Here is a 12,976-nt window from a genome sequence, read left to right as displayed (position 1 = left end):
ACATCTTCCTCAAAGATGTATGTCACAGCAAACCTTGATGTATCAACAGAGCTAGGAGTTCTCCTGGGTAAACATTACCTAGAACCTGTTGTTTCATCTGCTTATTATTCATATCCCATGGGAAGATTTAAATCCAGGACAAAGCACAGTTCCTGTGCCACCACCACTAGATTAAGCCATAGACAGCAGCATTAATTCCCTTTTATGGAACTATAAAAGTGGGGATGAAGTGTAAGCTGAGAGATCTGTAAGTACCTTGCCTTAGCAACAGATTTGGGCTTACGAGTCTATAGTGGAAATGACTTACTGCTTTTCTTGATGCTGTCACTTCTCATTTCATTTTTCATTAAACTTCCTACAACAAAGGGCCATACATATCTACCCTAACAACACTATGTCAAAAATCTATTTTAAGGCAATCTGCTACGTGGATAGCAAAAATGAAAAGTAACTTTACATATACATATGACTATACTTCTATAGATTCAAACCATTGGTCCATTGAGGCCTTTTGCATGCAAAGCATATACTCAACCACAGAGCTATAGAACCTCAATTTTATATTTCAATCATGAAGCAATTTGCTTAGAAGACCTACTGATTACAATGAACTTGCTTCCAAGTAATTGTGTTTAGGTTGGTTATTTATTACAGTAGTTACAGGCCACCCTATAATTAAATTGTCACTGGCATCTCACAAGAAAGGGACAGAGCCTTACAACCCAGTTACCATCCAATTAAATAATATATATATATTTGGGGTTTCATCTGATTTAGCACCACAAGCTCACTGCCAGCAAAGAATGTAGTGCTATATATACACTAAATAACCTCTTCATTGAGATAACTGATAAATAACAAAGATCAAGAATAGTGACAACTTTACAAATATAGTTTTTTGTTAATATAGTCTTTAAAAATGAAACCATCAGCTACTATTCTCTGTATAATGTGCATGCTGTTCATTAACATCTACTTAAGAACTTTCAGGCCTCATTTATGGATCCTTGAGGATTTTGTTCAGTCTGCATGAAGTTTTTGGACTAACAGTCAGATTGGAACACAGTTATCCTTCGATTTTCACTCTTCTCCAAATTTTGCAATGATGTTTGTGACTCAAAAAAGCAACACAAACAAACCAAAATGTGTATTTTAGGGGGAAATGTGGAAAAAAATGCATATTTTAGGATACTATATCTTCAAAATTAATATGAAGGATGGAATGGACATATGAATTAATACACACAAAACTGACTCGGGCCAGAAACGGACAGATTCAACCATCCCTAGCCTCTTTCAACTATAGTTTCCTCCACAGGAACACTTTTGGATTCTTGTGGAGGGATAACATGAAATATGTTACCAAACAAGCAGCACCTTCTCCAGTGGAAGCTCTGCTGAAAGGCAGGGGAATTGCACAGTAGTATAAACCATTAAAACATGGCTTGTAAGGAGAATTGCCTGCTTGATCGTGCCTTGAGAAGGCCACTACATCATTCATCAGGAATATTAATTCTTGCTGTCAGTATTGTTTTCTTGCATACATACCAAGACTAGAAGCCACTTCATCCAAAGAAATGGTTGTCTTTTCTGCTGATAAAGGATAACTGGGATAGCGAGCTAAGAATTTCTGGCACAACAGTCCTAAGCTTTTCTGCTTCCTGCTGGGTCTCTGCTTTTCATATTCATCCACTATTCCATCATCTACAGTATCACACTAGAAATAGATTCAACGGTTAAAAAAAAAGTGCTCTATTATAATAGGCCACAGCACTAGTAACCCATTTTGTATTTATAATGCATCAGATTTAGACTTCAAGAAGAACGATTAAATACACATAGATACTAGTATGCCAGTTTAGAAAGTTCTATGGTCTGGATCATATGAACAAGTAGGATCTATTAGCATTCATGAGAAATATATTTAGGGACATATTATTATGGATGTACAAACACAGAAAAGATTCAGTTTGAAACCCACTCCCACCCTCCATACACGCACACACAGCTTGGATACTGGCCAGATTTGGCTCAGATGGCTTCAGAGGGTTGCTGCTTCATCTGTGGCCCAAAGCAGAACCTTGCTTTAGAAAACCTGTGTCTCCCTGATGTGATGATGTGTCATGGGGAAATGGTTGAGGGTAGCACACTACCCTGAGGAAGGGCCCATTGGGTAACAGGGTCCTCAAGAAGGGCGGGCGGGCTCTGCCCCCGTCATTTTGGGGTGCATCAATTCTACTCCCCCCTTTGACAGATGCCCTAGAACACAGTAGTCCTTGCTGGCGCTGTTCCAGCAAGACTGCTCTGAAGCTATTTATACTGGGGCAGCTGACAAACCCCCGATGCTTTCATCATTATTCAAATACCTTCTGAAACTTCGGGACCAGTCCACTTTCCTTTGGACTGCTCTAGGGAAGTAGACTGCTCTACTTTGCTTCAGAGGAGGCTGAAATTCCTCCAAAGCATCTTGCTGTGGTTAGGAATTTGGACTTCATCCAAAGTGGATACATACCCCTTCAAATGATCATGTCTGTAGGCCTTTAGGCTACATTAGGACTATTGACCTTCTGCCTCTTCTGTTTCTTCCCTTTTACCTTCCTTGCTCTCATGCATTTCTCCACTTCTCACAGTGGCTAAAGCTGTAACATGGCTGCCAAGACTTGGGCCCCAGCAGGCACTGTGAGAAGCAGATAGGTACAGGATAGATGATGGCCCCCAAGATGGCACTGCAGCTGGTCAAGGACTGAACTCCTTTGGTGCTCAGTTTAATAGTACTATAAGTTAAGTTTGATTGGAAACCTTTCAACCTGTCACTGGAGAGGCAGCAAGACACTCATTTTTTAATCATTTATAAAGCACTTAAACTTCACTAAGCACTGTTGTTGCTCAGTCGTTCAGTCATGTACATCAGTTAAAAACAAGGCAGTCCCAGCTTAGTCTAAAAGGCACAACATAGACAGCTTTGGCCATGGGGCGGTATAGAAATGTAATAAGTAATTAATAATAATAACAGGGAAAAAGGAATGGGAGGGAAGAGGAAATCAACAGGTACTTTGAGAGGAAACAGATGAAATGTCCTCCAGGATCCAAAAGCCAAAGTTTTGTACCACAAAACGCAGCTTTCAAACCATCGCATGCTCTATGTTTAATCAGCCATGACCCAAGGGAAATCTTAAGAAAGGGGTTGGAATGGCCTACAGTTCAACAAATGCTTTGTTAAAGTAGCCCCAAATGTTGAAAGAAACCACAGTTTTCATTTTTCCTGAAACTTATGAAAGTAGTTTTCACTGGAGAGGTTCTGGAAGTGACAATTCCCAACAACTGCCTCTCACAGAACTTTATTTAATGAAGCTGATGGTTATGTGCAGCTCCAGTATCAGAAGCAGTATCTCGGTTGCTGGGGAACATAGGCAAGAGAGTGCTGTTGCACTGATGTCCTGCTTGTGGGTTCCCAGTCGACAGCTGGTTGGCCACTGTGTGAACAGAACGCTGGACTAGATGGACCCCTTGGTCTGATCCAGCAGGGCTCTTCTTATGTTCTTAACCTCATATAGTGCAGGATGATTTACAATCAATGTATTTGGATTTTAAAGAGGTTGTAGGAGAAATGACAATGTTCGTTTAACTTTAGAAATACTTTAAAGAACCAACAGGTATTAATGCTTTCATCAAAGGGAAGCAAGATTAATGTGGCCAGTGAACACAAGCATTCATGCTTTGAACTGAGAGCATTCAGAGAAATCCATCATAACAACATTATAGAAATGCAACTAAATTATGTCTTAAACAAGGTAGGTCAATTTCAGTTGACCTAGGGGCCATTTCAGAAAATTTGCATGTTGTGTTTACATTTAAGTAAATAACTTGTAATTCATTAATATGGTGGTTGCCATACAACTGGTAGTAATTTAATATGCAATACGCTCATAACAATTTATTTTGCCTACTGGTGAAAGATAATTTTTTAAACTTTGCAGCAGCAACAACTTTTGGCTCATCACATTTGGAAAGCACAAAGATGTTTGACTTCTTTTACATATATTCTTGTTTCTAAGACAACTTCATATTCTCTACCTATTCCATGCTCTATGGATGCAGTTGAATAGAGGACAGTACAGTACAGTACAGATGACAGTACAGTCCAAAATGGCAAGTAAAAAGAAAACAAAATAGAAAATAGGAGAATGTCTAAGAAGGGTTAAAACAGAACAATTTGGGAGAATTGTCCACAAATGATTTGAAGTCCCAGAGGGTAAAGGGGGATGTTCACCCAGAGTAAACTGCAAGTAACTAAAGAGAAGATGAGAATGCGAAGTGAAGGATAGGTATCTTGCAGAACATAAGACGAAGAACTAAGACTAGTTTTGTTCTTCCTTAGCTGACCTGGCCAGTAGGCAGCGGTCAAATGTACTGGTGAGCCAGACTATCAGCAGGAATTGTTTTAATAAATAAAGGGAGCAACATTCAAAACCAAAGCAGCAAGTGATTTACAAAGGCTCCCTGAATGATCTGTATGAGATGTCAGGGACTCACTGACAGAAAGAAGCAATGTATTGAGCAGTCTGAAAAATGTGTTTTTTACTGATGGCTATTGGTTAAAATGAGAAGATTTGGTTCTTTATTGAGGCCTCAGTCAAAAAACAGATCCTCCTAAACTCATATAAAGTAAATCTGGAGGGAGATGAAAGCGAAACATGGGCTGCCAGTCATTAGATAGGCCAAATAAAGCAATGAGCGAGCCAGTGTGGTGTAGTGGTTAGGGTGTTGGATTAGGACTGGGGAGACCTGGGTTCGAGTCCCCACTTGGCAATGAAGCTCAATGGGCAACTTTGAGCGAATCGCTGACTTTCAGTCCAACCTATCTCACGGGTTGTTGTGAAGGTAACATGGAGTGGAGGATCATGCATATCGTCTTGGTCTCCTTGGAAGGCAAAGCAAGATATAAATGTAACAAACAAACAACAGTTATTTTATACGACTAAACAAATGATTATTTAGTTTAAAATTAATAGTAATTTGATATCTGCTTAAACACGTTTTCTGTGACAAGTCTCTTACCTGCAAGGAATCAGGGAAACCGTCACTAAAGACATTGTTTTCAATTGGTCTGAAGAGCTCTTTTTTCTTTTCCCTATCCCGCATGTCAGGGCTGGCAGCACTAACAAGCATCTTGAGGTTAGCTGTGGGAGTCCATGGATCTGTCAGGGGCCTGTCAGTCAGCTTAACAGGTGTAATTGGACTCCTCTCGGGGGTGCAGCTTTTTTGCTTTGACAGATCAATGGGTTCATTTTTCATGGGAGTTTTGGGGGTCATTCTGGGTCGATCAAATATGTTTTCCTATTAGAAAGAGAAATAGTTTAGAGTAATCTGGAAGGTAGAGAGCTACCAATCAATGCTGCTATTCTTATAAAAATTATAGGAGTTCGCAGGGTCCTACCACACTCCAGCATCAAACAAGGAAACAGTGGCCTCTTCAGTACCTAATGGCTGACAATGACCTGGTTCGCATGACATAACAGCCCACTGTGGCTTAATTTATCTGCAGGGGCTGTTGTGCAGTGCCAGGCACCTTTTGAACTGTACCTGCAGGAGCCCAGCTTGCCATGGTTCATGTCATAGAAACCCAGGCGGCAGGGGTTGTTTGAGACAACCCTCAAATAACCCATGGGCTGTTTTAGGGTTATTTGAGGGTTTACTAACCCTGAAACAATCCCTGCCGCCTGGATTTGCACAACATGACAAGCCACGGCAAGCCAGGTGCCATTTTTGCACGGTGCCCATGGGCACCCGGCACAACCCAACAGCTCCCATGGGTAAACTGAGCCACAGTGGGCTGTTGGGGCATGTGAACAGGCCCACTGAGTGCCATGGGATGGTAAACTTGGATTGTTTGATGCTCTGACTTGGATTCCTGCATTGAGCAGGGGGTTGGACTCAATGGCCTTGTAGGCCCCTTCCAACCCTACTATTCTATGATTCTATGATTCTAAACAGGCTAAAATCTGGGACACAGATGAGAGGGAATACACTCAGGCCCACACCCTTGAATCAGAAGGAAAGTTCAGATCCAACTTCAGGTGTTCCCCATGGATATACAGACCCTCCTTTTTATACATACCCACCAGGACTGGCATAAAGGTAGGTCTTAAGCCTCCCTGATTGTTATTTTTTGGTAGAAAAGCAGGGTATAAATCAAATAAGTAAATATTTATAAGTAAATTTCTGGAGCTTTGGGGTGGGGTGTCACCAGTATGCTGATGATGCTTAGCTCTATTTCTCCTTGTCATCAGTCAGCTGGGGCAGTGAAGGTGCTGGACCAGTACCTGGAGGCTGTAATGAGCTGGATGAGGACCAATAAACTGAAGCTGAATCCTGACAAGACGGAAGCTCTGTGGATTGGTGGTTTCCGAGTCTGGGAATTGGGTAAGCGACCTGTTCTGGATGGGGATGCACTCCCCCTGAAGGAGCAGGTGCGTCACTTGGGAGTAGTCCTAGATCCATTTATGTCACTGGAGCCCCAGGTGGACTCTGTGGCCTGGAGTACTCGGGGCCAACTTTGGCTGATCTGCCAGCAGTGGCTTTTCTTGGACAGGGATAACCTAGCCACAGTAGTGCACACACTGGTAACTTCCCAATTAGACTACTGTAATGCACTTTATGTGGGGCTACCCTTGAAGACGACTCGGAAGTTGCAGCTAGTGCAAAATGCAGCAGCTAAACTGCTGACTGGAACATCTCGCAGAGATCACATAACACCAGTCTTAAAGGAATTGCACTGGCTGCCAATATACTTCCGGTCGGAATTCAAGGTGCTAGTGATGACGTTTAAAGCCCTAAGCAGCTTGGGACCTCAATATTTGAGGGAGCGTCTCTCCCTATATATGTCTCCTGAGGTTTGAGATCTGTTGTCCCACCACTGTCAGACATACATGATGGTGGGACGTGGGAAAGGGCTTTTTCTGCTGTGGCACCCTAGCTGTGGAATGCCCTCCCCTTGGAGGCCTGATTGGTGCAGACATTTTATTTCAGCACCAAGTTAAAACATGGCTTTTTATCAAAACCTTTGAGGGCTAAATGCATTCCCTAAAGTAGCACACTGTTTTTTGACTGTTCTATTGTTTTAGAATTTAACTTGATATTAGCTTGCTTAATGGTTTAATATGTTTTTAGGTGTTTAAATATATTGTTTAAACTGTCTACATTGATTTTATCTGTACACTGCCCTGAGATCCTAATGATATAGGGCAGGATATAAATGTTTTAAACAAATACATAAACAAACAGGTTGGGCACCTGCTGAGGATAATTCCTCACCAGGCGCCATGGACAAGAGCCCCTGGACCTGCTCCTCCTTTACATCATTGCAACCTGCCTGTTCACCTGCCTTCCACTATTAATGTTATGATATGTCCGATCTTGAGCAGCGAGAGGATTCAAAATTCTGAGCTGCTTGAGGAAGTGACAAGCATCTAAACTAAAGTAAGACTATGTTATTGCAGCCTCCTTGTTATCACACTTGTATTTTAAGGTAGATGTAATGCTAGTGAATACTTTAGCATTAATAGCTAGACCATTCATACTAGCAAATGCTCTATCATTGATACTCTAGCTCAGGGGCAGGGCTGGGGTCACAGGTAGGCATGGTTGGGCACCTGCCAATGGCCCACACCCCATCAGGAGCCCACTGACATCAGCCCCTTGCAGTTGCTCCTCCTCTTTGCTACTGCAACCTGCTTGTTCACCTGCCTCCTATTCTGGCCCAGAGAACAGTGGTGGTGAGAAAGAGGAGTTGCAGATGCCACCCCTACCTTCTCACTGGCGCTATGCCGGTCAGTCAAGCAAGTGATGAGAAAGAGGATGAGGTGCAAAAGCAGCTAGTGACAATGGTGGTGAGAAGGGAGACTCACTGAGGGAGGGGGCCCACTGAGTGTGTCCTGCCCAAGAGCCCTCAAAACCCTGGAGCAGGCACTGATACCCATCCTTCACAATAATAGGCATTTTGCTCAGACACATTGCGACTGTGCAGCACCCCTGTCAGTGCAGCGATGGAGACAGAACTACACAAGTTTATGATTAAAGAGCAATGTACAGTTTGCGCTAAGATCAGTGCGCTAATTTCTCTCATAGGGTTAAATGGCAACTTAAATGGGAGAAAATAGTTAGTGGGCTGTGAACAAAGCTACAATTATCTGTTCCAAAGTCTAATGACAGCAATATGTGGGGATGGTCCAATTGTGCCAAGCTGAAGCCTGTTCATAGAAATCAGTGGAACCTATTCAACTGCATAGCCCCTTGCCATTTTCATAACCATAGCCCAGGTACTTTTCCTTGGTCACACTAGAATGCGACAGTATACAGAAAATTACATTTATATAAATATTGATATCTGGTCTATGATAGTGATATCTGAAATCCCTGGCAAAACCAGTTTTTAAATTGAATAAATTATTTTCATTCTTTCTGGGAGACATAAGGAATGCAAGTATCTTAAAATCTTAACATTACATCAGAGAAGGTAACCAATCAGAGAAGTCAGAATGATTTTACAACTTCAACAAGACTGAAAGTTTCAGACTGAAACTTCTGTTTAAATCAATTTCTATCCCTCAAAATTGCAAGATACTTGTGGATATGTGATAGACAATTTCATCAGAGTTTTGCTATGATGAGCAATTGGTTCATCTTTGCTCTGCATGATAGATCACGCTGACTCAGGTGTTATCTAGCCAGTTACTAAGTTTGTTTGGCAGGGCTTTAACAGACTCATTAATTTCAGCTTTTGAATACTCAGTTTAGCAATGCCAGACACACACAATCCTGTCTCACCTGTGTCTCAATCTGTAGCCTGTTTACTCCCATAGAACTCAATGGGAGCCACACTCTGTGAGGGCCAAAAGGGCTTTTGGACAGCACATAAGTGAGTTTTGTTCTCACTGCCCATTTCCTGTCAGCCATATCTGTTTGTGACACAGCTTGGTTTTTGTGGTATGATATGGCCTGTATTGTTGTTGACATGTCTATGTTAATGCAAACTGCTGCACCAGTGCAATGAGTCTTATTTAAATCTTGTGCCATTGCTTCGAATGGGGAAACTGTACTAAGCTGAAACCTTGTTGAATTACTTTTCCTATGACATCTATATAGCTCTTTTGAAGGGAATATCCTACAGCAGTCAACAGTCATTTAGACATGCACTGCCTGTTTGGTTGGTTTAAGATCTACTGTAGATAAGGAGTGATGTACTTATTTCTTATTATTAATCAGATATTTATATCTGACTTAGTTAAGTCAGATGTACTTCTGCGACTTGAATGGATTGATATGTGGGAAGTGGTTTGTGCAACTTTTTTTGTTTTTTTTTCCTTTCAAGTACTACACTGAAAGTAGATCAGTTCAAAGGACAACAGATGATTTGCATACTTTTATACATCTTTCTTCTTTGGGCTTCTTCACTGTCACACACACCACATATAAATTTCAAGGCTTATTTAAGTAGTTTCTAACTACTAAAAAGGGCTACTCAAGAGATGAAGTTTGTCCATCCATTTAGTTAAAGTAAAGCCCGCCATATGAGGTTTTATTCAACACAGTGTTTCATCTCAAGGTCAACTGGCCTGTTATGCAAGAGATCAGGGACAGGATTCCATGTTTTAATGTCTACTTTAATGTAGCTGGGTGGGGTCCAAATTGGGGATCTTGGAGGAAGGGCTGTTCCAATCATTCTTCCCCCCCCCCGTACTGTTTTCCTGATCCAAGACACCTCTGAAGCTGCTGTTGTATGTGTGTGTGTGGGGGGGGGGGCTTATTTATATTTCCCCCATCCACTCCAATTTGTTTAACAGAAGCTTCAGAAGGGAAGGTAGAGAAAGAGACTGGCCCTTCCCCCAGTACCACTGCTCCAATAAAATGTGAAGCCCCATACACTGCAGTAAAGTAAAACAAGAATGGTGTCCCATTTAACATGAAGTATGGCCTTCCCAGTGAATTTTCATGAAGCTCCAGCATATGATGAGAGACCGCCTCTTCAAGTTAATGGCACCATGTTTGACACCTGATATTGATCCACCAATGACCATTTTGCTCATTCAGAGTCCTGGTAAGAAGTACGGTATAAGCTCTACACAAGCATAATGAGTCTGTTGCAAACCCTTAGCCAATAAGGATTCATAATCCCATCCTATCTGACAAATGCCTTCCAAAAATCTCATTAATTAGCTTGGAGTAAATGATTCCCAACTTCCTTAAAAGGGCAAGGATGGGCTAATTGGCTTTCTATGAAAATAGAGCCAAAAAAAAAGATGTTGGCCGAAATGGAACATTTAGCAAGTTAGGAGACTGCCCAGCTGAAGCACAGTGTAAAAAAAGTTGTTGGATTATTACAATTTTTGTTTTTAAACTTATGGAACCAGTAGCAATAATCTCATGTAACAGTCATCATATATAAAACAGTTTTGTAAAAAATTTTTTGTAAAAAAATTTACAAAATGATAGCTAGGCATCACCATTTTGGAATGTATCAGTTCCAGCATGATTTGAAACTTATGGTGACAAAACAGAACACAATTTAAAACAAAGCTCAAGCACTGTGAGCAGATTTACTACTACAAAACTCAGTTCTGTCTACTTACCTTTTGTGCATTTTCCCCATCTTCATCCATAAAATCTCTCCTTGTATGTCTCGGGCTCATCAGGTCTTTTAGTGTTAAGCAATTCACGTCCATCTGTAAACGTGAGAGTTACACAAGAACTTCAGCATCTTACATCACCCCCCACCTAAAAAATAATTTTCAGATCTCGCACCACCCTGCCTCCTCTTTCTCCTCCAAAACGATTTGAGTGTTTTGGTTTTTTGTTTTTTTTTAATAAAAGATGATAATGTGAGCTTTATAAACTCGCAGATCTTAACATAATAAAAGGCCTGGATCGCGGTGGCTGTGGGGAGAGGATAAAATCGTCTGCAGCGGTCTTCAGGACCAGGAGAAGAGGTCGAAAATTGGCCGTGGAGAAGTGGGAGCCGCTGGCGAATCCGCCTTTGAAGCCCAGAGAGCTCATCCCGGGATCGGTTACTTTTGGCGCAAAGAACCTGGAGAAGAGGAATCCCCGCTTCGAACGGGTGCGGGGCTCCGGAGTGCCCACCTCGCAGCTCAAGGCGGGGACGCAACCCGGCAATGCCCGTGCCCGAAGCGCGGGAGAGCCCTTCCAACCAGAAGGGCACCTTCCCGCCTCCATGTTCGGCAGGAGAGCCTGCAGGGAAGCTTCGGAAAATATCCCCCCCCCCGCCCGTCTCTCTGCCGGGGTGGGAATAAGGCGCAGGAAACGCAAAGACACGCAAGCCGAGGCGAACCCACCTCCCTCTTTCCCGCCCCCGAAGCCTCCGGGAATGCGAAGGGCTCACCTTCCTCGAGCTTCCCTCGCCTGTTTCCTCAAAGGGGCCCCTTTCCTTCAGCGCCCCGGGGCCCTCGTCAAGCCGCCGCGCCTGAGGGGCATTCGGGGGACTCCCGAAGGAAAGAGGAGCCCCGACGCCCGAACTGCTCCTGCTTTGGGCTGCCGCTCGCCGGCGACGTGCCTATACTGGCCGCTTCGCTCCGGCTCCGCGGATTCCACTAGGCGCTAAAGCTTCTATTCTGGCGCCCTGGAACATATTTTTACAATCCGGCCAATCAGGCGCTCGCTGAAGAGGCGTTCTCCTGGCGTTCCCGCCAATCAGCTCGAAGCCCCGCTCGGGGAGTTGGCGCTAGACTCGGCGCGCTCTGTGTCAGGGTCCCGCGCCTTGGCGGGGGCCGCGCCGGCTCTTTCCCCGCGGCCGCTGCCGCCGCGGCCCCCCCCCCCACCTTGTGGTACCTGAGGAGCCCGGGGCGGAGTGACTCAACTGGGTGACTCAACCGGGCCGCCCCGGCGCTTTTGTTAGGCGGGAGCGGGCAGCTCCAGCAGAATAGGGGAAAGTGACGCGAACAGATGGAGCTGGGAAACCTGAAACTCGGGAGACGCCGCGGAGAGCGGCGGGGCCGCTCCGCTTTCTCCCTCCGCTTCAGTCTGCTGTTGCGGAGGCTTTGGGGCTAGCGGCTCTCTGCGCTTCCTAAAACCTCGTAAGAACTTCGATGACAGGAAATGCGCGTGCGCACATCCTACAGATTTCAATTCTCTAGGTTTTCAAGAGGAAGAGGTTTTGTAATGTTTGCCCCGGAATCTCATTTGAAGCCTCGGTGCAAAAAACAAACAAACAAAAAACAACAACAACCACACACACACACATTGCTTTTTACTGGAAGTTTACGCGTTTCTGCGGAAAATAGGAGAAAGACACGCACCAGTTCGCGTGGTGAGGAGAAGCATGCAGATAAAAATGAAGCCGAAAGTTGACATGTGATTCCGCTCTAACACACTTTCAGGCTTGTGTCATGATTTGGGATCGCTTCACATGCTACGGATTTCCTACACAAAAGGTGCTTATGTGTACGAAATGGGGCAGGGGGAGATCCATGAGTCGTAGGCCTGTGTGTGGGACCACTCTTGAGGACGTCTGTTACTGGGAAGCCATGACTGGCTCTGATTTATTAGCCTGTGTCTACTGTTTGTACCCATAGCCAGAAACCTGCTGGATTGTCGCACATTCACATGTGGGTTTACTACAATTTTCCATTTAGACATGCTGTGATAATGTGGCAGATTTGGCCTATGAAGCAATTTTGTCTGGTCTGCAGTGGGCTGTACCAAGAATGGTACAATCTTCGCCCCCCCCAATTTTTGAAAGGGGAGAAAATGGTTTTCAGAAGTTGTGTATGAGATAATTCCAAACATCGTTGGGGCATTTTGTAATGCCCTGGCTGTGTGAAGTAGATGTACTCCATAACTATGAAGCCTGTATGTCTAAGTGGTGATTACTTGATTATAGAGTCTGACCACCTCTTAGGGAGTTAAATTGTACAACAAAATAAGCATTTAGTCCCCAAACCTGTAACTGGAGAACAGAACTGCC

General features: G+C 43.6%; 1 protein-coding gene across 1 annotated transcript in view; it reads right to left on the bottom strand.

The window, feature by feature from the left end:
* Nucleotides 1-11,653, bottom strand: part of E2F7 (E2F transcription factor 7) — a 30,332-nt gene extending 18,679 nt beyond the window's left edge. The window contains exons 1-4 of the mRNA XM_084811797.1: nt 11,396-11,653; nt 10,629-10,721; nt 5,059-5,337; nt 1,549-1,717 (exon numbers count right to left, since the gene is read on the bottom strand). Coding sequence (XP_084667923.1) covers nt 1,549-1,717; nt 5,059-5,337; nt 10,629-10,721 — 541 coding nt within the window. The 5' untranslated portion in view covers nt 11,396-11,653. The remainder of the gene's footprint in view (nt 1-1,548; nt 1,718-5,058; nt 5,338-10,628; nt 10,722-11,395) is intronic.
* Nucleotides 11,654-12,976: the final 1,323 nt, after the last annotated feature.

Source organism: Heloderma suspectum, chromosome 7, assembly GCF_057233095.1.
Source record: "Heloderma suspectum isolate Gila_16-S chromosome 7, 16-S_ref, whole genome shotgun sequence".
Classification (NCBI taxonomy): domain Eukaryota; kingdom Metazoa; phylum Chordata; class Lepidosauria; order Squamata; family Helodermatidae; genus Heloderma; species Heloderma suspectum.
The sequence above is the reverse complement of the archived record's forward strand: the minus strand, read 5'-3'. Positions and strand labels throughout refer to the sequence as shown.